This window comes from Lepidothrix coronata, unplaced genomic scaffold (genome assembly GCF_001604755.1).
Source record: "Lepidothrix coronata isolate B3197 unplaced genomic scaffold, Lepidothrix_coronata-1.0 Scaffold278, whole genome shotgun sequence".
Taxonomy (NCBI): domain Eukaryota; kingdom Metazoa; phylum Chordata; class Aves; order Passeriformes; family Pipridae; genus Lepidothrix; species Lepidothrix coronata.
The window spans coordinates 115,236-140,763 of record NW_016690458.1 but is presented as its reverse complement, the minus strand read 5'-3'; the positions used below and the strand labels follow the sequence as shown (position 1 = coordinate 140,763).

Genomic DNA, 25,528 nt, shown 5'->3' with positions numbered 1-25,528 from the left:
ACATGTTTGCACAGCCACTGTCTGAGTATGGGTGTACACAACTCTTGCATGGGAAAACTTTGGGGGGGGAATTCAACAACTTACTGTGCTTTCCACATAACCCTTGGCCTAAATTTGAATTTTGGATATGCTGAATGTCCAAAACCAAACCACGTTCTTTGGGTTTTGGAAACACTTGATTTTAAATGACTTGTCTTACACACAGTGCTTTGCAGCTCTGATGTTACAGCTTAGTTGTGAACTCTCCAGTTGTGAAAGCTTTCATTTACTTGCTAAGTTTTGAAACCGGGGTTGTGTGTATTTCTGTTTCCAGGGTTTCTGAACTGTAATTTGTAAGAGCTGGGGGCTTATTTTCTCTGAGCAAAAATATCAGTGGTGTCAGGCTGACACAACTCCTTGGTGTGGATTTGTAGAGGACAGCAGACTGCTCTTTCCCCTGCCGTGTTCACCTGCCCCTGTGTGACCACAACCAGCCCATGGTGTGGTTACAGAACTTACAGAACTTTGTTTGCTGACACTTACTTTTCCCAGTGCTAGACCTTTGGAGGTTTAATTCTCCTGTTTGGTCTGAGGGCTTTCATTTCTGTGCTCAGTACCAAACACATCCGTCAGTTCATGGGCCACCACTGCTGCTCAAATGGCAGTGGTGCTTTGGGAAGTACTTCATTTCAGAGCCCGATGTACCTCCCTTTCATGGCAGTGACTTGTGCCCTGAATTGCTAGGACTTAAAGGGTGTTTGGGTGTGATGCCAACCCTACTGAAGAAGAGCAGATTGCGTGTGTGCCAGCAGAGTAGTCAGTGCGGGGTCTGCTCCTTGCCAGAGTGCAAAGTGAGTGTTGCGGCTGTAGAGCTCATATTGGAGGTTGCTGTGCTGTATTTGGAATTGCAGCATATTGGAAGTGCACTTCACTCCCTGGTGCAGTTGCCTGTCACCTCCTGTACTCAAACTCCAGGGAGTACAGTGAGTACTTTTGATGCTTGGCTTAGTTCTTAGGGCTTGGGTTGATGCATCAAAGTTGTCATGAAAGACTCGTGACAGTGTCTGTTGACCTCGAGGTGCTAAAGGAGAGCAGCTCTGGCCATATGGAGGTGCCCCTGTGCATGCTGAACGGTCTCCTAGTACATAGTGCTGGAATTAAGAGGGTGGAGGAGTGGGACTGCTCCAGTAGGACAGTCCTGCATGGACAGATCCCACAGGGGGTTGCTGTAGTGATGGACATGGACACGCTGTCCTGGCTGAATTGATTTCCTGAAACCTTTTACATGGGATCATTTAAACTCTTCAGTGCTGGCTGGCTGCATCCTCTCTTACTAAGAAGACAACTGCACTGGTTACCTGTACCAGGCAAATAATGGCATCTCTTGTGTTACCTTATTCTAATGACACCTCCCAAGTTTTTCTGTCTGTTGTCTGAGTAAAATGGATGTGAAGAGACTTTTGATTCTGGTTAGGGCTCTTGAGTGTTGAAACCAGATTAGTATTGTGAGAGTGTGGTGTACCCTGTTAAGATTTAGATTGTCAGTCCCATGAGTTTAATTGTTCATGCTGTCAGGAATTGGTCTCAGTACTTGAAATGATGAACCCCCATGGCTGTTGTCCTTCGCAATTCTGGTTCTTCCTTTCCTCTCTGCGTTGCTTTGACTGCACTAAACTTGTCACTTCCCAGCTCCAAGGGAGTGGGAGTTAATAGCAATTCTGTTTTGGTGTGTAGGAAAGAAGAATGGAGATAAACTGGTCCAGGGAATTTCCAGATATTTACCTCTTCCCAGAAGAGGGTAGTTTTACATTTGTGTCTGCCATAAACGCATTTTCATACTGTTTGCTGTGCTTTGACAGACGTGGTCTGAAGTGGCCAGTCATTGTTGACTGTGATCTCTTGAGAGTTACGCTCTTTGAGTTTTTGATTGTCACTTGGGTTCTTACAAAGCTAATGCCAGCAATTTGGGCATCTTAAAAGGTTTTCCCTTACTGTTTAGCCAGTTCCTAAGCCTTGAAAGGTAGAGCTCACCAATCCTTTCAAATTGAACTGGAAAACTGCTTGTTTTGCCCTCCCAGTAAATTGCAAGAAGTTGTCTCTGATTTCAGCTTGTTTTTCCACGGTGTTTTAGATAAATATTCAAATCAGTACCAGTTGGGGATTTCTTACCCAGGATCAGTTAGCTGCCTTGAATACCCATTGAGTCAGCTGAATGCTTCCTTTGTGATTTGGGGGAGGATGTATTGGGCTGCCCTGGACACATGGCTTGTAGTCTCTTTTAGACCTTAGCCAGGCTTAGCTATTGGCCTTTCACTCTGTGTGTCCTCCCAGAGTATGTTGTTTTTGATAAACAGGCCTGAATTTAAGTTACCTCTGCCCCTTGACATGTTCACAGGCCTTTTGGAGGATGTGTATGGATGTGCTCTGTTACTCTTCTGTAGAGATGAGGGAACACTTGTGCCTCCTGACACGGTGTGCTTGCTCAGTGCTGTGAAGGGATGCAGGTGTGGGAGGAAGGAAGCTTGCACTCTCAGTGTGTGGTGCTCAGGACTGTTGGGAGTCTGTGAACCTTTCTGCTTTGTTTTGAAGCTGCCAGTGCTGTCATCTGAAAGGAAGGTGGTATTGGGGAGGGGGCTGTCAGAGTTCATGGACAGATCTAGCACAGGTTCTAGCAGGTTACTATTCCAGTCGAGAGCACTGAACAAACATTAGTTGATGTTCATTGCTTCAGAAAGAGAAGATTTGTTGAGGCTTTGCAGCTCTGGTTCAACCACACTAACTCAGCCAAGCTGAAATTTGGTCTCACTGTCAGGTATGTTTTTCTTGATGGTCTGGACTCCCATCAGGGAGTCTTTAGAAGGTGAGGTGGGATAAGTGCAGATGGCACTGGTGTGTGGTTCTGGGATGATGGTTCTGGAGGAGAAGGTTCTCCTTTTTACCGCGTATGAAGTGGGGAACAGTCTTGCACCATGGACTTAGTTGGCTCTTGTCACTTGGGCTTGTCTCTCCTCAGTGGGAGACAGTGAATTGTGTTTACCAGAGATAGTTATTTGCATGAAAGGGGTTATCTTGATACTGAGTCAGTACTCTGTCACTTCTGTCAGCTTCCCTCTTCGTCTTTGAGAACTAGACAAGTCCCAGGCCCACTGCAGTCCCGATGGCTACTCTCTTATTGAGAGGACCTGAGATCTCCTACCTGGTTTTGCTGCACTCAGATTGTAGGGAATGGGATACTGATTTTTGTCATTACCTGTACTTAGTGATATTCAAAAACAACCTATGTTTAGTAGAACTACTTTGTGACTCTGACTATTGCCCCCTCATGAACTTGTGCAGGGCAGTGCTTGAGGTCACCTAAATATGAAACACCTTGACTGTCACATGAAGGAAGTTGCTTCTTTTCTAGGAACCTGGTAGTGAGTTAGAGATGTCTCTGCCATGAGTATCTTCCATTGGACTTCCTCTCCTCCACAGCCTTTGCTGCATGTGTTTTGGCAATACACTGGGATGAACTAATGGCATGGTTTGAGGCATGTGGTACTGAGTGTTAAGCGGGGCCTTAGTCTGTGGTTGCAGTGTAAGTGTCTAGTGTGGCTTATTTGTATCTCTTTCTAAACAAATCATGACTGGATGTGTCTCACATCTGCTGGAGGATTTCAGTTGTAGGTAGCTTTGCTTTTCCTGTGTGTAGGTAGGGTTGTAAAATGGTAGCCCGGGTTGCATTTAAGTCTTAATTCTGAAGTGTCTGGGCTTTATTGTGTAGTATCAGTCTCCTTTTGAGATGCCACTTCTTTCTACCACTTGTTCTATCTTTTAAGTGTGGTTTACCAGGTAAAGAATACTTGTGGATTTGGGTTTTGTCTTCAGCCCTTTGTTCACAGTTCACTGAGGCCTTGCCTTTCTTTCAAAACAGTGAAAACACCAACAAGTGAAAATGTCCTCCTGGTGTTATTGTGGAGAGGAAAACATTGGTACTTGGGATGTTACCTTCAGTTGGGGTAGTGAAATATGCTGTGATTCCGAAATACTTGTTGAAGTTACAAATTACCAATGCAATTTAAAGAAATACATAGTTTACAAAGTCTTCCTGATCAGAAACATTTGAATTTGACTCATCTCAGTTTTCTCTACTTCTGAGAGATTTATATTTAAAATCCCAGGACTTTGCAGATGAAATTTAACTTTGAGAATTTAAAACTTAGATTAGGTTTAGCGTGCCTGCTGGGCTTTTGCTGTTGCACTGGGAAGATGATTCATGATGCCTGTTGATGGATATCTGGGAGAAGTGAGTGCATTGACCCCCAGGTGTTATTCTTGATAAGAATGAGCTAAAGCTATTGGTTTTGTAAAATGTGAAATATCTAGGTGTAGGGAATGTTTTTCTTACTTTTGGATCTCTAGTTACATTTCTTTTTCCACCCCAGACTAAGAACTCCTTAGTTGTCTCCTTTTGCTGCAGCCAACGTTTGCCTTTGCTGTTCAGTTTTGGGGTTTGTTCTCTGCTTTGTTCAGTCATTCTGTAGCATCTTTATTGCTTATACAGTTGACACATCAAATTAATAATAAGACTGGAGAAGCTAAGCCAAGCTCTATTTGTATGAAGTGTCTGACACAGCTTTACCTTACTCTTAATTAAAGTATTTTAATCTACCTTTGTACCAGGTATCCAGCTCACATTGAAGAAATTGATTATGAAGAGGGAAAAGTACTTATCCATTTCAAACGCTGGAACCATAGATATGATGAATGGTTTTGCTGGGACAGTCCTTATTTGCGTCCCTTAGAGAAAATACAGTTAAGAAAAGAAGGATTGCATGAGGAAGAAGGTTGTGCAGTAAGTAGAACTTACAGGACATTTGAGTATGTAGCAGTTTAATGTGTGGTTTCTTTTAAATATTGGAAGGCTGATAATTGTAATGTTTTAATGAAGTTATATGTTTCAGTAATTCTCAGATGAAGACACTTTTGACTCCTGTCTTGCAGGGGTTTCACATCAATGACCAGGTGTTGGCGTGCTGGTCTGACTGTCGCTTCTATCCGGCCAAAGTTACTTCTGTAAACAAAGATGGTAAGGACTTGTTTCTGGTTTTGTGATGGTTGTTAGCAATGTATTTCTAATTGTATTGGGACCTCTTTGCTTAGATGGAAAGGTAGTACAGCAGACAGAAGACAACTGTGGGAAATTGTATTTTCAATTATGTATTCATCTGCCATCAACTTTTTCAGCCTCTTATCCTGTCCGTGAGATAAAACCTTTCTGCTGGGATATCCAGGCAGTAATTTTTTTAAGTATATATTTGAGAAAAATTATTCCTTAAGTTTGTTGTCAAGAGATGCATGTAACTGCAATAAAACTAGTGTCAGAGCTGCAAAAGCCCTTTAAAAACCAGAGGCGATGTGGAAGGGAACCATGAAGGACTTTTTCTAGTGCTGGGCTTACTTTAGGTTGACTGTGTTGTAAGATCAAGGAGAAAAAGGCTGTGTAATTATGTATCAGAATATTCCACCAAGAAAATTTTGGAATTTTTTGAGTAAAGTGCATCTAAGGAGCAACTCTCTAAAGATTAGACATTCACCTTTATTCTGACCAGTTACTTTGGGTGACTTTGCTGAGTCTCCCTTACTTGGCCTGTGATGGGAGCTCTGCTGTTGAGGGTTCTAATGACATAGATAAAGCACCTTTTGTCTAGAGCTGTTTCAGCTCTAGAGTATTCAGCTGGAGTATTGGAGCTGGTAGGAAATGCTCTGTTAACTTCTGATCTTTGAACTCATGCTTTATTTTCAAATTTTAGGTACTTACACTGTGAAGTTTTATGATGGTGTAGTTCAGACAGTCAAGAACATTCATGTCAAAGCTTTTTCCAAAGATCAGGTAGGTATTGTGCTTGTGCTGCTAGTGTATTCAAAGATGAACAGTTCAGGTGGCTGGATTTGATGAATTATAAAACATGAAATGAATGAAACACCCTTATTGCTAAAACACCGTATGTCTGAAATGAAGTGTCTTAAAATGAAGAGGTTATGTGAATCTTTGTGGTGTGATTTCCAAAGCTCTTGGGTTCAGGTTCTTTAAGTGCACCTCTTGAACTAAAGAAGTCATTGAGATTAGTTTATGTATGCCTTAAAAATAAAGGGATGAAAACTGTGGAGGGGGCAGAAGCTGTTCTTTCCCAAAGTAACTACTTAATTGTCCTGAGGCTTTTAAGGAACATGGCTATTAATCTTTCACCTCACAACTTTGACAAAATAAGCTTTTTTAACTATTCCTTGTTCTGCTTCTGTGGTTTGGCTGTTCTACCAACCTTCACCTGCTCAGTGGTGGGTTCAGCCTTCAGCTCATGATGGAAAGTAGTAGTAAATCATTATATATTAAAAAAAAAATTGTCCTGCTTGTGAAAAGGAAGAAATACTGCTTTGTACATTGATTTTCATGTGTGAGCACTCTGTAGGAAAGGCTGACAAGTTCTAGTCTTGAGTAACTTGGTCAAAGTTTCCTAAGTACCTGTTTCAGAATAATTTTCATTACAGGGAGGGTTTAAAAGTTTTAGATCTTTCATCAGCTGTAACCTGTGGTTTTTTGTCATGCCCTCTGCTTTTAGTTTTCTGAAACTTGTTTGAGCAAAGGAATCGACTCTGTCTCCCCAGCACAAGTGTTAAATACAGATTCCAGGAGTGAATTATCAGCGATACAATTTGAATCTGTCACTGTTGTGAGGAAGTGTACCATTCCTTGGAGGTCTTCAGATTTCTGTATCTGCTAGGCTGAGAGGGAAAACTATTTCAGATTTGCCACAAAGTGCCCTTAGTAGCTTTTAAATGGTTATTTTGGTGCCTAGTTGAAGGTTGACTAATACTCACAAGGGAACTACCTGCATAATCTTCATTGCCATGAGAAATATTTCCACCATATTTAGCATTGAATAGATGAAGTTGAACAATCTGAAGAAAGATTCTGCATAAGAAAACCAAAATATTTTGTGTCTCCCTCGGGGAGTTTCATGTTTCTGCATAGCTCTGGAAAGTTTTTGAAAGGAGCTGAAGGATTGGGTTTTTTTCTCCTTTTAACCACTGACCCGATTTCTCAGTCTAAGAGAATCTCTTTAAGTTATGCTAGAACATTTTTTCTGTCCTTTAGCATAAAGCAGTATAAAGTGAGAGTTTCCTAGTGAGCTCTGTTTACACAACCAGAAGTAAAGTTTAAAAAAAAAATCCTTGAGCCACTGGAGAGCTCAGGATTTGGATCCAAGTGTGAGTTAGGTGAGTGTAGATTCAGGTACAGCAGCGTGTTGGACATGGAGGGGAAGGTGCCTCGCTCTGTTCTTCAGGAGGAGAGGCTGGAGCCACGAAGGCACACATGGCTCATATCTTAGTAGTTGTTAAGGGAAAAAAGAGGCTCCAAACCCACCTGATTCCTGAAGGGAGCAACGTAAGCTGATCAGAATTTCTTTAATGAGAGTGTAGAGGGTGTAACAGGCTATACTGAGCAGTGATAGTAAAATGCTAATGACCTGAAAGAGTGGGAATGTGCCTTTGCAAAGACATGCAGCTTTTGAGAGATCAGTGACATCAGGAGGTGATTCAGACATACTGTATTCATGATTCAGTTTCCTGAGAATATTTTGACTAAGATGGCTTATGAGAGTTCCAGTAGCACAGACTTGATTCAAATCAGCTGGTTCTGTGAGCAGCACAAGTGCTGAAACATAGTGCCTGAGGGTTGTTTTTGAGTTGGTTTTGGTTGGTTGTTTTTTTTAATAATGAAGCTTCTCCCATAGCTGTGGCACTTAAGGAGTTTACAGAAGACAGATTATTGTGATGTCTGGTAAAGGGGATGCTCAGACATTTAAAAAAGGTGAAAGGCTTTCTTCCCATTTGCCTAGTTGTTTTCATGAAATACATGGCAGTTTGATTTCACACTTTTGAACAGTAATTTATTTTTGTTTTTAATCAAGTCTGTCCCAAGTATGGTTGAAATAATATAGAAGGTGAAGCAGATTGCATGTTCACCGTTTTATTGCATCAATATTATTTCTTAGGGCTATGGTCTGAAAATACCTCTAAAGGTATAACTCCATGTAAGCCACGTATAGACAGGAAGATTGGGGTGGGAAGAAGCAAGATGTAGTGCAGTACAAGGAGATAGTGAGTTTTAAGTGTATTCTCTGAAATTTTTGTAGCTCAAATCAGCTGTCTCGCTTTCTTTCCCCAAAGAAGTGTTGAGGTATTTAGCCTTTGCTATCCCCTGATCCCGGTTCCAAGCTGAAGCTTTTTGTGCCCTGCAGAACTGTGTCTGGAAAGGAGCATGGTTGCTCCTTAATGCTTCAGGTTATTAGGCAACAGGAAGAGAGAAGGTGGTTGAACTAAAGGCAGTGTTGGCACATGACCAAATAGAAATTATTAATCCAGGTGCAAAGCTAGAAGGTTTATGTTCATCTGGGACAGCCAGAAGGAAGGGGAAAAAAACCAAAATCAGTGTATATCATCCTCCCCCATTCCCAGTGATGTTAATAGGAAGCCTCATCACAAAAGGGAAGGACATGAAGGAGCTATTGGTACAGGGTGTTCTTCCTGGTCCAGTGTTATCTAATAAGAGCTCTGAGGAAATGAGGTGGCAGTTGAATGTTGCATCAGTAGCGTGCTGGCCAGGGACTCTTAAGGATTTTCATGTCCTCTCATGATGAACACAGATTATAAAAAAATTCCAAATTTTGAGTTTAAGTTTAAATGTGTGAATTCTAACATCACATGGTTCCTGATGACTTTGGTGATTGCAGTTGCTTTACATGACTCTGCCTAGCAATTTTAGCAACAGTTTTTTAGCAAGCTAACTGCAGGTCTGTTTTGAGTGAAACTCTTCTGTGAAAGGAAAGCAGTTTGCACATCCAAATGATTGAGCTGTTTGCCCTTTCCTGTGCTCCAGACTCCCCACTCCTTCTGCAGTGTCCCAAGTAGACTTCAAACAGTACTGCACAAGCTGGTGGGGACTCAACCTGCACCCGAGAACAAAGGAACAGCAAGTCTCTTCCGCCCCTGAATTGTGCAGAAGGGATGTGTTGCACTGTGCTCTTGCTTTGTCCTGTTGGCATTTCACCAGCTCACGTGGCTCTGAGTTGTAACTGGGGATTGCAGTAGAACATGTACTTTTATCCTTTGAAAAACGGGACAGGGATGCAGGACTGCTCAATACAAAGGCGAGGGGTGACTTCAGACTGCAATAAGTTGATTTTCTTATGTCATTCTCTTTGTCTAGAATATTGTGGGTGATGCTAAGCCTAAGGAAAGAGGTAATGAAATTCCGTCATCTCCTGAAAACCGGGAGAAATTTAAAGAGCAGAGGAAAGCAACAGGTAACGCAAAGAAAGACGAAGATGAAAAGACATTAAAGACTGAGAAACGAGTTAAGCAACCTGATAAAGAGGGAAAATTTATAGTCATCTCGGAAAAAGGCAAGGTCTCAGAAAAGAATATATCTAAGAATGGAAAAGAAGATAAAGAGAATATATCAGAGAATGATATGGAATATTCAGTAGATACACAAATTGAGAAGAAGCCTGAGAATGACAATGTAAAGAGTCCACAGGAGAACACAAAAGAAACTAAACGAAAGCGTGGCAGACCACCAGTAACACCTCCAACAGGTATGTAGCTAAGGTTAAATGTTTAGGCCATATGTCAGAACATTTCTAAACTTACCTACAGGAATAAGAAGTGTCTTGCTCTTTCACAGCCTACATCTCTAGAAACTTTTAAAAAAAATTTAAGCTTCTCTTTGTTCAGGACAGCTGAGAGCATACTTGTCAGGTTTGGAGGCTCAGTGGCTTCATCAGAGATTACATTTAGGCAGGTAACTTCCATGTATTATAAAGCCTGCACTGTATTATATGCCTGCAGTAGGACTAAATGCTATTGTGTGGGCAGAAAACGAGGTGAAGCTGTATTTATGGAGGTCCAGTATTTTAGGTTGTAAGGCTTTGGAATTTGTGTTAATGTTTTGAAGCTTCATATCAATTCATATCAAAGCTTCAGTCAGTTTTTCTTCTCTATCTAAACAGAGCCAAGTTCCCAGACACTGCAGCCCATAACTTTGGAGTTAAGACGTCGGAAAATACCTAAAGGAGGTGATGTTCCAGCAAAGCGTCCCAGGATTGAAAAAAACCTGTGTGAGTGTTTTCTGGTACTCAATTCTCACACTATTTATGTATATAAAGGTCTTCAAGCTTAAGGGATGGGGGAGGGGGAAAAGTGTGTAATATTAACCTTAAACTCTGATAGATGCATTGACTGAAATTCAACACCTGTTTTTCTTATATTGGCCATTCATATGTGGCATCATCATGCTGGAATTCCCTCCTAAATCTTGGAAGTTGGGTTTGGGTAAAGGAGGCATCAGCTGTGAGCCTTGATAAAGAAGTTCACAGATGTAGGGGAGGCAGTGATTATATTGCCTCCGATATATAGAAGGTTATAAAAGCCTTAAAAGTTGTAGAAACTCCTTGGTTAATAGATGCAGGATTTACCACGTTATTTAGCAAAGGCACTTTGCTACATAAATATTCATGTCACTGCAGCCAAATAGCTTTCTGCTTTGTCTTTGTGTGTTGTGTGTTGAGGTTGAAGAGCTTGAGCGTGGTGATGAGGAAAGAAAATTTTATTCTCTGTAGTAGTCTCAGGACCAAGGAGGTGAAGATCTGAAGAAAGCTCTTTCCCTTCCTTAGGACCACAGAGTCTTAAAATGTCAGTGTGTGTACATTATTCAGCTTAGGGTCACAGTTGTTTATGTATCTGAATTCTCATCTAACTCCTGCTATTACTTATGTCTGTGGTACAGCTGCTGTTTAGAACAGTGTTGTACCAGATACTGGTTGTATTTGTACTTCAGTTCTGTTACTAGAAGAAAAAAGTTGAGAGCTCATTGTGATAGGCTTTTGCTGTATTTTTATTCTTATTTATAACTGTTACAATTGTAGCTTTTACAGAGGCTTAATCATCCAGGCTTTTTAGCTTTTGCTGTTAACCTCAGTCCTTAAACACACTTTGAAACTGTCACAGAGAGGGGAGAACTTAAGTTTGCTTGTGGGCTATTTAGTAATCCTGTAACTGCATGGTACCATTAAATATGTCTGTTCCAGCTCAGGAAAAATTCAAGAACTCTTCAGATAATGCTGAGAGAGACCAGATCAGGAGACGATCTTCAAGACTCTCGTCCAGTATTAGCCATGAGATTTTAAATACGGATCTTGTCACAACTTCTGCAGAAATTCAGCCCTGGAAAGATGCAGTATGTAACCAAAATGAGTCTGAGAAGGGTAAGTGGCTTCCTGGTGTACTCTGGATTTGTGTGGTGAGGTAGTAATCTACTTGTTATAAGCTCTGTATTTTCGCTCGCTTAACCTGCAGGCTCTGTATCTGCAATTAAAACCTGATTGCATCAGCAGTGCAGGGAAAACTCATGGAAAGTTTCTCTCTCTCTGCTGCCCTGGTTGCATTTTGCTTTTGATTCCCTCTCCATCAATAACCCTGGCATTTCCCTTGGGTGGTGGGAGCTTTTCCAGTGGAGGATAACTGATAACTGGCCTTGCAGAAGAATATTTTCCAACCTGTGGAACTCTCCAAAGAAATAGTTTGGTTTGATTGTGGGGGTGGGTTTGGTTTTTTTTTTTTTTTTTTTTTTGTTTTTGGGGTTTTTGGTGTTTGGTTTGTTTTTTGGGTTTTTTTTGTTTGGCTTGGTTTTTTGTGTGTGTGTTTCTGTCTGTTTTTGTTTGGGTGTTTTGGTTTGGGTTTTTGTTTGTTGGTTTGGTTTTGGATTTTTTGTGGTTGGGTTTTTTTGGTTTTGGTTTTTTTTTAGGAAATGCAGGTTAGGCTTGTGAAAATGAGGTAATTACAAAGTTTCAACACTTTTTCAGATTGAAGAAGTAACAGCCCAGATGCTGAACTTACAGTTCTTACAGTTGAATTCTGTTGAACACAAAAAGCATCAAATGGGATGTTTTATTGTTAGACTTAGGGGAGAGAGCACTCCCTTTTGTGCCCTTTTGGGGGAGCTCTGATAGTGGTTTGAGGAGACCTGTCCTATTTTGGGCTATAAACAGTTACTTAGCCTGTGTGTTTCTGAGAGCTGTAAATGTAGAGTTGCTCCAAGGAGCTGTGCTGTGTGTGACTCCAAGAGCAGTCAGAGCGTGGATGGGTATCGTTCTCCATGTAATGTGATGAACACCCCCCCCAGTGTTCTGCAGTATGATTTTGTGTGCATTTTACTCAGTGGAAATCCTTTTCTTATTCCAGCCCAGTTAGAAATTCCCGTTGAACCTGACCAAAGTTTCAGTGAACAAGGATCACCTGGAAACACATCGCAAAGTGCAGCACTCAGTACAGATGCCAGTTTACAGGAAGGAAAAGCAGAAGACACTGAGTGTTCCTCTGTTACTGTCAGAACTCAAGAACCTTCTGCTGCTACAGGTTCAGATTTTTCATATTTAATATTGGTGCATTTCTTAAGGCAACTGATGCCAGGTGTTTTGTGCTTGTACAAGTGTTACTAACAAAAACTGTGCATTCTTGCAATGTTAGCATTGGTAGAAAATGTGTATTTTATTCCTTATGGACTTGGTTTTAATCTTGTGCTTTGGCGATGGACAGTGATCTTCTTAAAAGTGGAAATCATAACTTCTAAATGACTGGGTGTAATATTTCAGCATGAGTGATGAAGTTAACAAATGCTTGTTCTCAGTGTTTGGAATTCTGGATTAAGTTGGACTAACATCCTAAAAGATCAGGTTCTTGTATCCTTTCCGTGCTGCAGGTATGTGGTAACGTTGCTGTTACTGTCTGGGAGTCCTGATTGTTCATTTTTATATCCTTATGTTTAGACTATTTAGAGGCTTTAGTGCAAATTTATGAAACAGTTCAAACATTTCAGTGTCTGTCTTAATAATATATATATATATATATATATATATTCTCTCTTCTCTTACCTGGGAGTGTTCCTACCTTGCTTTTTCATCTTAAAATTTCCTATGCAGATAGTACACTGTGTCAAAATGTGATGCTGTCCTGTGATTATTTCTCATAACTTTAATCCTTGGATCTACAGCTAAGTGGGAAAACTTGAACTACAGATTTCCTAGTTTCTGCTTTATCAAAAAAGCTGAATTTTAAATGGAACAGAGCATTTGGAGAGATTTACAGTTGCTCAGCATTGCTGGAGTAATGTCTGTGTGCTAACTTCCCTCCTGTTTGGTTATTTCAAATTCCCTGCTACTTGCACATACCCTTTTCCACTGCCTCTGGGGGAACTGCACAAGTGGGATGTCCTCTCCCTTTGCACCCTCAGTGCAGGAAGGAACTCACCTCTTTCCTTTTGCTCAGGTTGGATGTGTAAATGGTCTTTTACTGTTTAGAACTCTTTTGATGTTGGTCTCCTTCAGTTGTTGCTGAGCATTTGTAATTTGGGCTTAGACTTGTGAGAATTCCAGCTGAATGTGTAACCCCTGTGTGTGTGGTGTCAGTCCCACTAATGGGGGTGTGGGATGTGACCTTCTCCTGAGCCTACTTCATGAGGTACAGGCAGGAAGGCTGTGGGAGCAGAGCTGGGCTCACACCTACCCAAAGACTCTGATAGAGCTTGTGCACTCTTGTTCCTGGCACTTCTGTCAGGACTTGAGCAAGCTGGATTAATTTAGGAATATGCACTCACACTGAATTCTGACCTGAAGTTCAACATGGTGGTGGTACGTACAGCTCCACACTTTTTAGCGTGGATTTTGTTTTATTTAATTAAAGCCATCTCGTGTACAGTTATAAATGCCAAACATGCACCTGGGTGACATCCAGATGTGATGAGCAGTTGTTTTTGTTGGAGAGAACTTGTAAGGATGGGGAATAAAAACTGTACTGGGTCTTCTTGAGTAAATACTGTCACCTGAAATCAAAGTACAAAAATCTACATTTCCATACTTAATCAACATTAAAAATGTTATGAACAAGCAGTTTATTGAGACGAGTTTTAAAATACGTCGATTCTATCATGGATAAATGCTTTGTAGTTAAATGTGGATCTGTGTTTCCCTCCTCGTGCTCTGCCTTGCTCACGGGATCATACCAGTCCCTGCAGTGCTGAGGAGCTGCCTGGTGGGGACAGCAGGGATCAGAGCAGTCCCTGCAGTGCTGATGGGGCACAGCAGGCCTTGCTCTTGCACAAGCTTCTGGGGAGGGGTGTGGAGAGGCCTCTGGGCAGGATCTGAAAATGCCTCCGAAAATCTCCTGTGGCTTCCTGCCCTTGTGGAAGGGGTGGTTGTGTTACAGAGCCTGGGCATGTTGTCCTAAAAATAGCTGGTGTTGGAGGCTGAGAGCCGGGTTAACTCCTGTTGTGGGTGATTATGAAGGGAGCAGGTATGCGTGGCTCCAGATAGAATAACTGTATGTCAGACAGTTATGCTTGTTATGCACTCAGTCTGCCCTGTGTATTAAACTGATTTTGGGGCTTGGGAAGGGAAGAAGTGCAGAGTAGATGGTGCAGGTGGAAAATGGGGTGTTTATTGCATGCAAGATTCCCACAAAATAGAGCATGGAAGTTCAGGTCAGCAGTAACTTCTGATACGTAGAACAAGTGCGATATTGTAACCCAATACTAACATTTTTATTTGTAGGCTTTAATTCTAGTCACTTGATGAGAATTCATTCTCTTCCTAGGAAAGTAGGAAAGTACTGCAAAACACAATAACGTTAATAACCTTTATTTTCTTCAGTGTGATATGTTAGGGTTGTTAGTGAGTAATGCACCCTGGTAGTACTAATTTTACTCTGCATGATTTATAGGAAGAATGTAATTTTTATAGTATTTGAAATATCAGGATTTTTTAAGGACAAAAGTGTTCTTTTTAAAGGGTGTTTTTCAGTGGCTGGTTGATAGATGATTCAAGATTCATTATGATTGTATGTTTTAAAATGTATGTTGGTAATGTGTTCTGAAAGGGCAGTACAGCATTTCTCGTCAAAACTTAAGCTCCTTTTAAAATTTTTTCAACAAAATTCTGATTAATGTGCTAGAAGATAAAAATCCTGTTCTGCTGGCTTTTGGCGCCTCTAAGGACAAGGGACCAGAAAGGGTGATCAGAATTTAGCTAAATCAAGTTGTCTTCCAAAAAGCTGGTGACAGTCTGGTGGCAAATCTTTGCAGCCAGTTAAAGCTCTGTTTCATATATCTGAAAACAGGCTTACAAGCACTGTTCAGTAGGTGTGAGTTTACTCTTACAAACTGATTGGACTTTAAAGGTGAGCTGCCTTTGCTTTGCACAGATCTGCTATTATGTTTGTAGTTGTATTTCCCAGCACTCTTAAAATTACTTCTTTATTTGCAGAGACGTGCATCAGGGATTCCATTTGCCTTATGCTTACACCTGTTTTTCTAATTTTGTTGCTCTTAGCTTTGGTTTCATTTAAGGAGAAGCATCCATTTGAGAGAGCTGCTGTTTTCCTGCAGCTCACCTGTGTAGGCTTTGATCCCTTCAAGGGAGGGTAGAAGTTGTCACTTTGAGCTTGCCAATGTGGCAGGTAAATAAGTCCTTCCTGCCTCGCTCACTTAAAGCTCCTTAGAATGAGGCACCACAATCTGGTCCCAGTGTTTCAGTTACACCTCAAACTGCAGGTAGAGCCTTTACCTCCTCCCACCTGGCCCCTGTAAAGGTACATGGAGGGGCACATGGTGCACTGCACGCTCACACCCTCACTGTGCAGCACAGGCTTCCCTGCTTTTATTGATACCAATTTAGTTCCAGCACAGGGAGGAAACAGTGAGTGAGGGTCGTAGGAAATACTGCCTTGAGTAGTTCTTACATCACCAAGTAGTGTTACAAGCTCAAAAAATCATGCCTTTATAAATGTGTAATGACCTGTGACTATTGATTCTGTATGTATTTCTTACACCAGGCATCTCCTTGTATGGATTCTGGATGCACTGGAAATGCTTGGAAGCTGTCCTTACCTAAAATAGTTTGAGAAGACCAATTAAGCAAGATGTTTTTTGTTTCACAACTGAGATCTTGAAAGAAAGAGGTTTTTGAAAATGAAGGAAGAAATATAGTTTGAGAGCTTAAATGATGCTCAGGAACACTTGGTGAGCTCAGGAAAAACAAGATTTCAGAAGAAATAAGTTGAAAGAAATAAGTAATTAGTGAGGTGAGAAGTGGTCCAAAGCACAGTGTGAAAACTGTCAGAAAGGTCGTGGTAACAATCAGTTGTGAAGATAATGTACCAGAGAATATGTGTCCTGGAGAGACTCTATGTGTTTATTTTAACAGCAAGTGAAGAAATAATTTGATCTTCACATAGTATGTCTTCGGAGACCAGAAAATAGAGACTGGAAGTCTCCTCAGTTTAACAGGCAATTGTGTGTGGAGATCTGGTGGCTTGAAACTGCAACCAGGCCAGCTTTAACTGGGGGGAAATGGGAAGAGTTCTGTGCACTTCTGGCTTTCTGGAATCACCAGGGCGCTGCAGGAGATGCTGCAGGATTGCAGACCTTCAATCAAGGTACTGTGTTGCTGCCAAATATTCCTGTCCCAGCAGGAGTCAGGTCAAACAAAGAATGGGTGGTGGGGGAAGAACATCTCTGGTGGACTTGGAAGCTCCACACTGTGTGTTTTACTGTGGACTTAGTGCTCAGTGTGACCCTTGGATCATTCAGCCCTGTGAAAACTGAGGGGTTTCCTCACTGGAACACTGAGGGGATATTTTTGAAAGTTAAAGCAGACACTGATGCCTTGACCTTGAGTGTCTGTGCTCAATGTTGTAATGGCTAATGGAAGGCCAGATGAGGAGTTTTAATTTTGGTTATAAACATGGAATAGAAATAGCAGGTGTGAACTTACCATTCACTTTACTCTGTGCTCAGGGAAAACATCTACCAAGCTCCTCTGAAAAGGCAAGTGCCTGAAAATCTGAAGATAATACGGCAAAACTTTCTCTCTATAGAAACCAGTTTTAGTAGCATGTGTTGTGAGCAAAAATTCCATTTGTAAGGATGGCAGCTACCCCTTTGGGTGTTGGTGTAGGAAGTGATTTCCACAGCACTCAGCTGGGAGCGTTGGCTCTCCAGAGGCTTCCCTGGGTGGGGAAGTTGGGTATCAGCTGCCTGCTGTGCCCAGGTGACAGGGAGTTCTATTGTGTTACTTGCAGGGAAGGAAAATGCCCCCAGATGTGGTGGTGATGGGAATAAATTAAGCAATTTCAAATTGTGTGGGATTTTCTACATTTTTATTACTCTGAAGACATTCCTTTGGCATGTTGCAGTAATCTTTTTGTCTGCTTTCTTTCCCCTTGCTCCATACCTTTATCTCTTATTTCTGAGCTTCAGCTGACATGATCCTGTCCTCTCTTCTAACCTGTAGCTGATCAGTTAAAAGTCATTCCCTGTGGCTTTCTCCGGAGTTTGTCCAGCTCAGTGAAGGTGCTCTGAGCTGGGATGGAGGGCCTCATCCCGACAGTGGTACAACAGTTTCCCTTGTCATCCCTGTAATTTTTTTTGCTAAGTCTTTGGACCCCACTACTCCCTTCTGCTGCAGTTACGTTTTCCTATCTTCGTGTTAGTTATTAAATAATAACAAGTTCTCAGCATTCATAGTCCTGAATGCTGGTTTTTAGCTTTACAGTCAAGAGAACCTTTCTGTGTTTGCTTTCACTAAACCCACAGCCATTGCACTGAGCCTCCCTGAAATACTTTTTCCTTCTTTCTGAATGCAGCTTTTGATGGTCTGCAGCATATTTTGATTTTGGTTTGGCAAACTTTGTCATTCTGCAAGTGCGATTCAGTAGTCTGGCTTTGCTGCAGTCCTGTCAGCTGATGTCTCCGTCAGCACATTCTTAACATGACTGTGCCATGAGCCTCCTGCTCATTAACTGCTGTGAAACCCCCAAAAGCAGTGCCTTCGTTTGTGCTGTTTCCTTATGTAGAATCACTGAGTGTTCTTTCATCCAGCCTGGTGATACAAGTTCATCTCTCCCTGTACATCAGCCTCCGTGGTGTCAGTGCTTGTGTTTTCTCTGTGTTCCAGTTTTATTTCTTTGTCAAGACACAGTCCTTCAGGGCTGAGTGTGCCTCAGGCACAGCTGTCTCGGGTGCCTCTCTGCACTGGGACATAACCTTTGTCTGCAGCTCAGTGACACCGTTTTTGTTGCTGTATGCCAAAAACCTGTAAACAAACTGTCCTGTGTTTTTATCCCAGGACTGTATTGACACTACCTTTAACACTCCCATTCAATGCCTTCCTGCATATGTGCACTTGTAGAAAATCTTATTCTTGTTCAAATATTTCTGGGTCCTTTTGTCCCTTGTTTTCAACTACTTCTAGTGTAACATCCTGATTTTCATTCGTGCTCAGTCACTGTTGCTACATCTGGGTCTTGCTTTTGAACACTTCTTGCTTAATCCTGCAAGTTGAAAATACTTATAAATATGGAAATAATATTTTAGTACTGGCAAAACAAATTCAAAAATTGTATTTGGAAGCTGTTTTTTTTAGAAATTACACCTTTTTGAAATTGTCTCCTAGCTGGAGAGGGATTTTGTGACAGTGTGTGTGTTAGTGATGGATAATTGCATAGAGCTCTTTATATCTGGATGTTTCCCAATTTTTACCTCTCCTGTGTTGTATTGCATACAGATAGTGGTGACAGTAATCTGGTTTAGTTCAAAATGTTTCCTTTGTATGTTTCTTAGCAAAAACATGAATTAAAAATTTCTGAAATGGTAAAACAGGAACTAGGAGTTTACCAGGTCAGTTTAGATACAGCCCCAAGTTGCATGGCAGTGCTCTGTAGAATAGGTGCCTTAAAATGTTCTTCTGTTTGAGCCTGAAAACTTTCCTTGCTGTTTTTGAGGAACTAGGTAACTATAGCTCATAGGGAACGTTTTGTAACAGATGCAGGCAGTTTTCCTTTTGCTTGGTTTCATGCTTTCATTGCTGCTTCAAAATTGAAATAAATTTCAATTTTACTTGAAAAAATGTCTTTGTGACATATTGCTTCCATTGTCCTTGGAAATAGCCAGGCTTCAGTGGTGGGAGCCAGAAAGCAGTAGCAAAGTAATGGTTAGCAGAGAAGCAAAACTGTTTTCCTTGGAAAGTGCTTTCACCAAAGGTGTGAATAGTTATAAACAATTAAATAAATACTTTATAGGACATTACTTAGAGACATAATCTCTGTGTGATTCAGTCTTTTATCTGAAGGAGCACTTATACACTGGTATCAGCTGTTGGGCAAGGGACTCAGGGAAGCAAAATGTTGTTTTCTAACAGTAACTTACTCATAAAAACACTGACTCCATGACAATCAGTTTTTAAGAACAGTGTAGGCCGGAGTTTTCCTTTCAAAGCTATTGACCTTAAAGGCAGATAAAGCAATAACATTTTATTTTTAGCATTTCATGGCTAATATGTTTGAATGCATGCTTACTTAACTTTTTTTGATGTTTTCAGTTTAGGAAACCATTTGATAAATATAGCAAATGCATGGGGGAATTTATCTGTTTTGTTCTTACAGTAACAAAACCTTGTAGGAGAACAGACTTTCTTGCATCAAAAAAAGCTGCAACTGTTGACCAGGATCACAAGTTTAGATGCAAGTTCTTGGACTGTTCAAAATCCTTCCGCAAAGCCAAGTTATTGCATTATCACATGAAATACTTTCATGGAGTGGAGAAGGCTGCAGAATCACAGCAGAACCCTGTAAAAAGAAATATTCAAACCAGAGCTTCTTTGGCTTCTGAAAAAGCTAATCAAGAAAGGTCAAAAAGAGGACGGAGCACAGCTGGTTCACTGTGTAAGTATGGTGTTGATCTCTTCCTTTTTTTTAAACAGCAGCAGGCAGGACAGGTGGAAAAGAACAGAAACAGATTTTCTTTTGGGCTGAAAGAGTCTTTCTAGGGCTCAGTCTTAGCATTTTTCTATGTGGAGAAGAAATACGTGTGCCCATGGTGTTTTAGAGAAGATAATACTGAAGAAATTCCCTTCTCTAGAAATATGGATCATGTTCTGGTAAAGAACTCACTATGCATCTTCTCTTACTTTTTTGTAGCAACTCACTTGCACCTTAAACCTCTGTTCCTTTTTAAAAAATACAATTCCCTGAGTTTCTGACTTGATTTCTGTTTCTCTCCTGGCTTGACAAATAGTATTGGTTGAAGACTTCTGTCCTTTTCTGTATTAGGGAAAAAGTCTGGGTAACTCCAGTTCTGTCCTATTTCTTCCTTGGTCTTTACATTTCATGGGCTGCCTTCAAGCATGTGCCTGGCTAGAAATCCAGTTTCAGTTCCTGAAGTATTTACTGTTTTGTGGGCTGAAAAGTCCTAGTATTTAATAAATGCAGTTGTTTCAAATGGGCTTGAAAAAGATCCTCACACAACATATGGGTAATGGAAAGGAATAAAATGTAATAGTTAGCAAAAAAACCCCAAACACATTCTTTTTTTTTTGTAAGTTATAACCTTTTCAGTTTGCAAAATCACATTCGCTTCTGCTTCCCCCTTATTCTCTGAAGCCCTTTCTGCCCAGTGCCTGGCGTGACGCTGGCATGGCAGTGTAGGTCTAGCGTGGGCTGCAGTGGGATTGCTGATAACCTGGGCAGACTTTGCTCTTGTGGGCTGATGCCTCTTTGTACTGCGGGCCCAGAAAACTTCTGTCTTTTCATTCAACCTCTCTTATAAAATCCAGCTTTCTCCTTGCTGAATTCCTCAGTGTCTTTGTCTTTCCATTTGATCTTTCATTAATATTCTGTTTAAGAATTTCAATCTTGCAAGTTGCTTACAGAGCTTCAGCTCACCACAGCAGAAGATACCTTGTCTTACTTTGCTTCATGGCTGCTTTTCTTATGAGTCCAGAAAACAATTTTTCGCTTGAGGTGCTACTGCTCGTTCCTAAAAAGACCAGTGAAACTTTACATACTGTTATTACATGTAACCCCCAAATACTTCTCTAAGTTTAAATCCCACAAAGGCATAAGACTGGATTAGGTAGAGATAGTTTTCTTTAGATATATTAGGATGTGATGGCTTGCATGTGTTGTACTGTGCATGCAGCTTAACTGAGCCCAAATACTGCCTTGAGGAACACACCTGAGACCAGCAGTGTGAACACTGGCTGCTGACAAGTGCACAGGGATCAAAACAGGCTTTGTGCATCTCATGTGCTTCTCCATTACCAAACTTCTGTTAGGGTCTTTATAACTCCATAATTATTTTGATTTGTGAAGTAGTTTTCCTGTGATTGTCTTGGATGTACCGACTAGTGACTCAAGATCTTGACCCTTCCATTTATCCTTTCCAAGTGCACACTGTTGCTTTCATGTCATCATCTCATCATAATTCCTTGTGGTGTTGAGATGTAACTGTATTTGCTTATTTTAAGCCCCCACCCCTCTCATTGCCCATTTGTGGGTAGATACTTTTCACCTGGATCATTTCCATGATGTGCTTCATAGGATCTCCCTGCTCACAGCCCCTGGGGTGTGCTGACAGCTGGTGAACAGCACAGCAGGGTGGAAGGTGGGCTGTAAAGTTCTCCAGTCACCTTCACGGTCAGAGCCTGCTGGTGTGAAACTACAGTAAGGTTTTTCTTGATGAGGAAAAGTAATGTCATTATATATTAGTTACAGCATATGTCTGATACTAAGTGCCATTGGTTTGTAACTCAGCGTGTGTTCTTAATTTCTCTGGTTTTTGTTGTGGTACCACACAGTCCAAACCAGAGTTAATGGGGTTATGAGCTCACACCATTGTATTTGAAGTTCTGTTCTTCTGTCTTAATGGCACATGTAGGAAGCCAAGTCTGCTAAGCAAGACTTTCTGTGTACTGATGCTTTTATGTCACCTTTTCAAAAGGCTTTTCAGGATGTACTGCTTAGAGTGAAGGCTTTTGAATCCATAATTCAGTCCAGGATGTGCTGGGTCTACTTTTCATCCTTACAATCCTTCTGTGAGCAAAAATTCTCCTGTTCAAAGAGAATATATTTAAATTATTTTACCTTTGGTACAAATGTCCTTTTCTTTTACTTCACTATATTAGGTTGATTTTTAATGCTTAAGAAAAGGTGGGTATTTCTAACAGATAAAGCTTTAGAAATTATGAATCTTGTTATTCCATAAGCTTGAAGATGCTCTTGCTTTAGAAGCTTTGTCACACTTAGGTCCTTATTTGACAAGTTTTATTTTAGAGTTCTGAGACTCCTTACTGTTTCTGCTACACATAAAATAAATAAATGGGGGGGTAGTCTGTTACTAGATATAAAGTGAAAATACTTATTGCCCCTAAAGTTCTAGAAAAATCTGCAATATTCAGAACAGTAGCAAAACTTTTTCCACAGTGCTTAAAATTAGAATTTCAACACATAAAGAAGATGGATGTAAGAGGTCTTCAGTGACCATGTTGTGGCATGTGAGAAGGAGCAACTTAAATATAATTGCTTTGCACTAAAGTGGAGACTGAAATTTTGACATCTGAAATATGAATTGTGCCACTTGGTGTTGGCATCAAAGTTTGAGTGAGCTGGAAAGGTTAGTGTGGGACTGATTTGTCCTGTCACTCCCTTTTTCCAAAGAAGGATCTTGCCTTTGCAGTGGCAAATTTGACAATAGCTCTCTAAGTTCTGTAGTGGCTCTGAACAGAGGGGAAGGAACTACCATTGCTTGCTGCTCGTATTTTATATATGTCTTACAGAATATGCCTGAATAGAGTGACTAGGACTTTAAGGCCACTGGATGTGTTCAGGCAATACCTCTTTAATTAATCAGGAAGTACTATGAAATCATGATGATGAAGCAGCTCCTCCCCCATGCCCATGTTACAACACTTACCTCCACAAGTTGCTGCTATTTGGTCTCCAGGAAAGAATTGTTCTCCCAGAGAAGGCTGTTGATTTTGTGTCCCCCTGGACCACAGGAGATGGAGGTATTCCTGCCCTCAGCTCTCAGGTTGCATCACACCTCAGCAGAGCCACCTCTGGTAAAGAGGAGGGTGACACCTGCACTGATGCGTGTGGGTGCAGGAGCTTCCAAGAAGTGTTTTGAGCCTGGGCCGCAGACACTTCTCACTTCTCTTTTGTCTTAGACAAGAGAGTTGTTTCAGGTTTTGACAGTTCAGATTGAGATTTCTATCAGACTTCTCTCTTGGGAATTGAATGTGGTGGAGTATCTCTGGCAGTTTTGTCAGTTTGTTACTTGTTGATTGCTGTAATAACAAAATGGAGTAGAACTGGATTTCATGCCTGTATGCATTAGTCTTAAGACAGGCTTTTTTCTTTGTGGTCCCTTCTCTTTTGCTGCAGAACCCCTTTGTTGACTATTGAAGTATGTCATCACATACTGTAACTTGTGCCCTACAGACACTTATTGTAAACAACATTCTCTGAAGGTACCAGTTTTCTCCTTCAGATACGTCTATCTGTCCATGTAAAGTACCTGCAAATGGTTATTCTTAATAAAGATTGCTGTGTCTCTTCCTAGACCACTCCAAGGGCACGAGGCATGGAATAGCTCCCTTTCATTCTTTCTACCTGCTGCAACTCAGAATTTGAACATCTCAACTTTGAGTTTTCCTGAATTGGTGGCTTTCATTTTTTAGTAAAATATCTTCATTTTGAGGTTCAGCAAAATGTGGTTCATGCCTTTCATGTTTTCCGAAATCTGAAAGTCAAAACCTGAGTGCCTGCACAGCTCTTGTACCCCACGTCACGCCTTGGTGAGGCTCTCTACTTGATAAGGACTGGAGACTTTTCAGGAGACTGTAACCTCATTAGATGGGAACAAGTAGGGGAGTTGATAACGTGTACAAGGAAGTGCTATCACAGGTGATTTATGTGTTCTTAAAGCTCTTCATAACCACTTAGTAGTGCTGACAGACCTTACAGTGCCCCTCAGCACAATTGCTGTAGTAACAGGGACCTCATCAATTGATACCCGTTTACTCCTAGGACATTGTTCAGCTCCCCTGAGGAATTTTGCTCCTAATGGAAGGTAAAATAAGTTTTGGGACTTCAAAATTACTGTTCAGTATTAGGCCCTGGTTTGGTATGTGGATATGTAACAGTAGCCTCGGTCTAGGAAGATGCTGCCAGTCTTGGCTCTGCTGTGTTCCTTGCCATGAAAAAGAAAAGAAGGGAACAGATCTGCAGTTTGTAATTTGGAGACTGTAGAGAATCTGTTCCTACTGTGGAGTCCATAAAAGGCACTTAGAGAAAGAAAAAGCGTTTTGTCAGTAGGTTTAAATTTTTTTACATAACTTCATTGTTAGAAAATTCTTCCTGCTCAAAGTTAATTACAGTATGTCCTGTTAGTGAATAAATGACTTAATGCATGCATTCTTTACATGAATGCATGTAAAGAGAAAAGGGGCTTTGTCCTTACTCGTATTACTGATGAGATCTGAATTGTGCATGCATAGGGTTGGCAAACTTGCTTTGGCAGCTTAAACATCTCAGACATCTGGTTGTTACTGGTAGCTGTTCACAGGTGAACCTCTGGCCTGTGCTGTAGTGATTGATTGTCAGGTTGATCCTTTGGGGGATTTTTCTGTGTCCTCTGAATTCTGTCTGCCTTTTTGCTAGGCAGTGGGATGTGCATGGTGATCTACAAACACAGGGCTTCTCCTGGCAGCGGGTGAAGATGTGCATTAACACCCTCCTTGTTTGCAGAATTGCTGATAGTCATTGGCTTATCCTGACAACACTGTGTTTGGTGTGTGGGGATGTCTGTGAGTCAAGATGATATGTGGTCTTTCAGATCTTGAATGATATCCAAAATATCGTTTGCTGGATATTCTCAACAAATGATCTCACAGCTGTGGATGGTGAATACTGTCTGATTCACAGCACGAGACTGGGAATGCAGTCTCTTTGCTTCCTGGGAATGCTGAGTTACCTTCTGACCTGGGGTCTGACATCAGTGTTCCAGGGGACATGAAGCTCTTGCCTTGCCTGTCATCAAGCCTTGGTGTGCTCAGGAGTAAGTTCTCCGAAGCTCTATCTTTGTGGTTTCTGCATGGCTGAGGTGGTTTCACATCTCAGCTCTGTATTTGTTGATTTCTAAGATCCTTCACTGCTTGTGGGTCATCTCATCCTATGGAAGAGGATAATCCTTCCAGGTTTAGGAGGGAGGCCTGAAACAACTCCATGGGAGAAGGGTGGGGGCAGTTAATCAGGAGGCCTCCTTGTCTCCAGTATCTTGTGAACATATCTCCTGTTCCTTTTAATGGTATTTAGTGTCATCTGAGCTAGAAATTAATCTGCTCTAATGTTTAATCACCGTGTCACTGTTCAAGAACAGGGAAGGTGTCACTGCCCAGGATGTCAGGAGGTTTTTTGTGCCTTCTCTGATTTCCCTGAGGTGGGACACAGGTGCAGGTGTCTTCATAGGGCCTGCACAGACAGCTTTAGGAAACACATGGGGGTCTCCTATGCAGTCCTAGTGGGAGTCTCCAAGAGTGCAGTCCTGCTGTCACTACAGCCTCACAGTACAGTTGGCTTGGGACTGGGTAGAGGGAGAGGAGTAAGAAACCTTCTGGAGAGT

General features: G+C 41.3%; 1 protein-coding gene across 4 annotated transcripts in view; it reads left to right on the top strand.

Moving 5' to 3' along the window:
* Positions 1–25,528, top strand: part of PHF20 (PHD finger protein 20) — a 65,708-nt gene that overhangs the window by 14,034 nt on the left and 26,146 nt on the right. For all 4 annotated transcript variants that reach the window (XM_017836471.1, XM_017836468.1, XM_017836470.1 and 1 more), the window contains exons 5-12: positions 4,642–4,813; positions 4,963–5,047; positions 5,772–5,851; positions 9,230–9,617; positions 10,032–10,139; positions 11,109–11,285; positions 12,262–12,435; positions 19,513–19,791. In XM_017836471.1, coding sequence (XP_017691960.1) covers positions 4,642–4,813; positions 4,963–5,047; positions 5,772–5,851; positions 9,230–9,617; positions 10,032–10,139; positions 11,109–11,285; positions 12,262–12,435; positions 19,513–19,791 — 1,463 coding nt within the window. The remainder of the gene's footprint in view (positions 1–4,641; positions 4,814–4,962; positions 5,048–5,771; positions 5,852–9,229; positions 9,618–10,031; positions 10,140–11,108; positions 11,286–12,261; positions 12,436–19,512; positions 19,792–25,528) is intronic.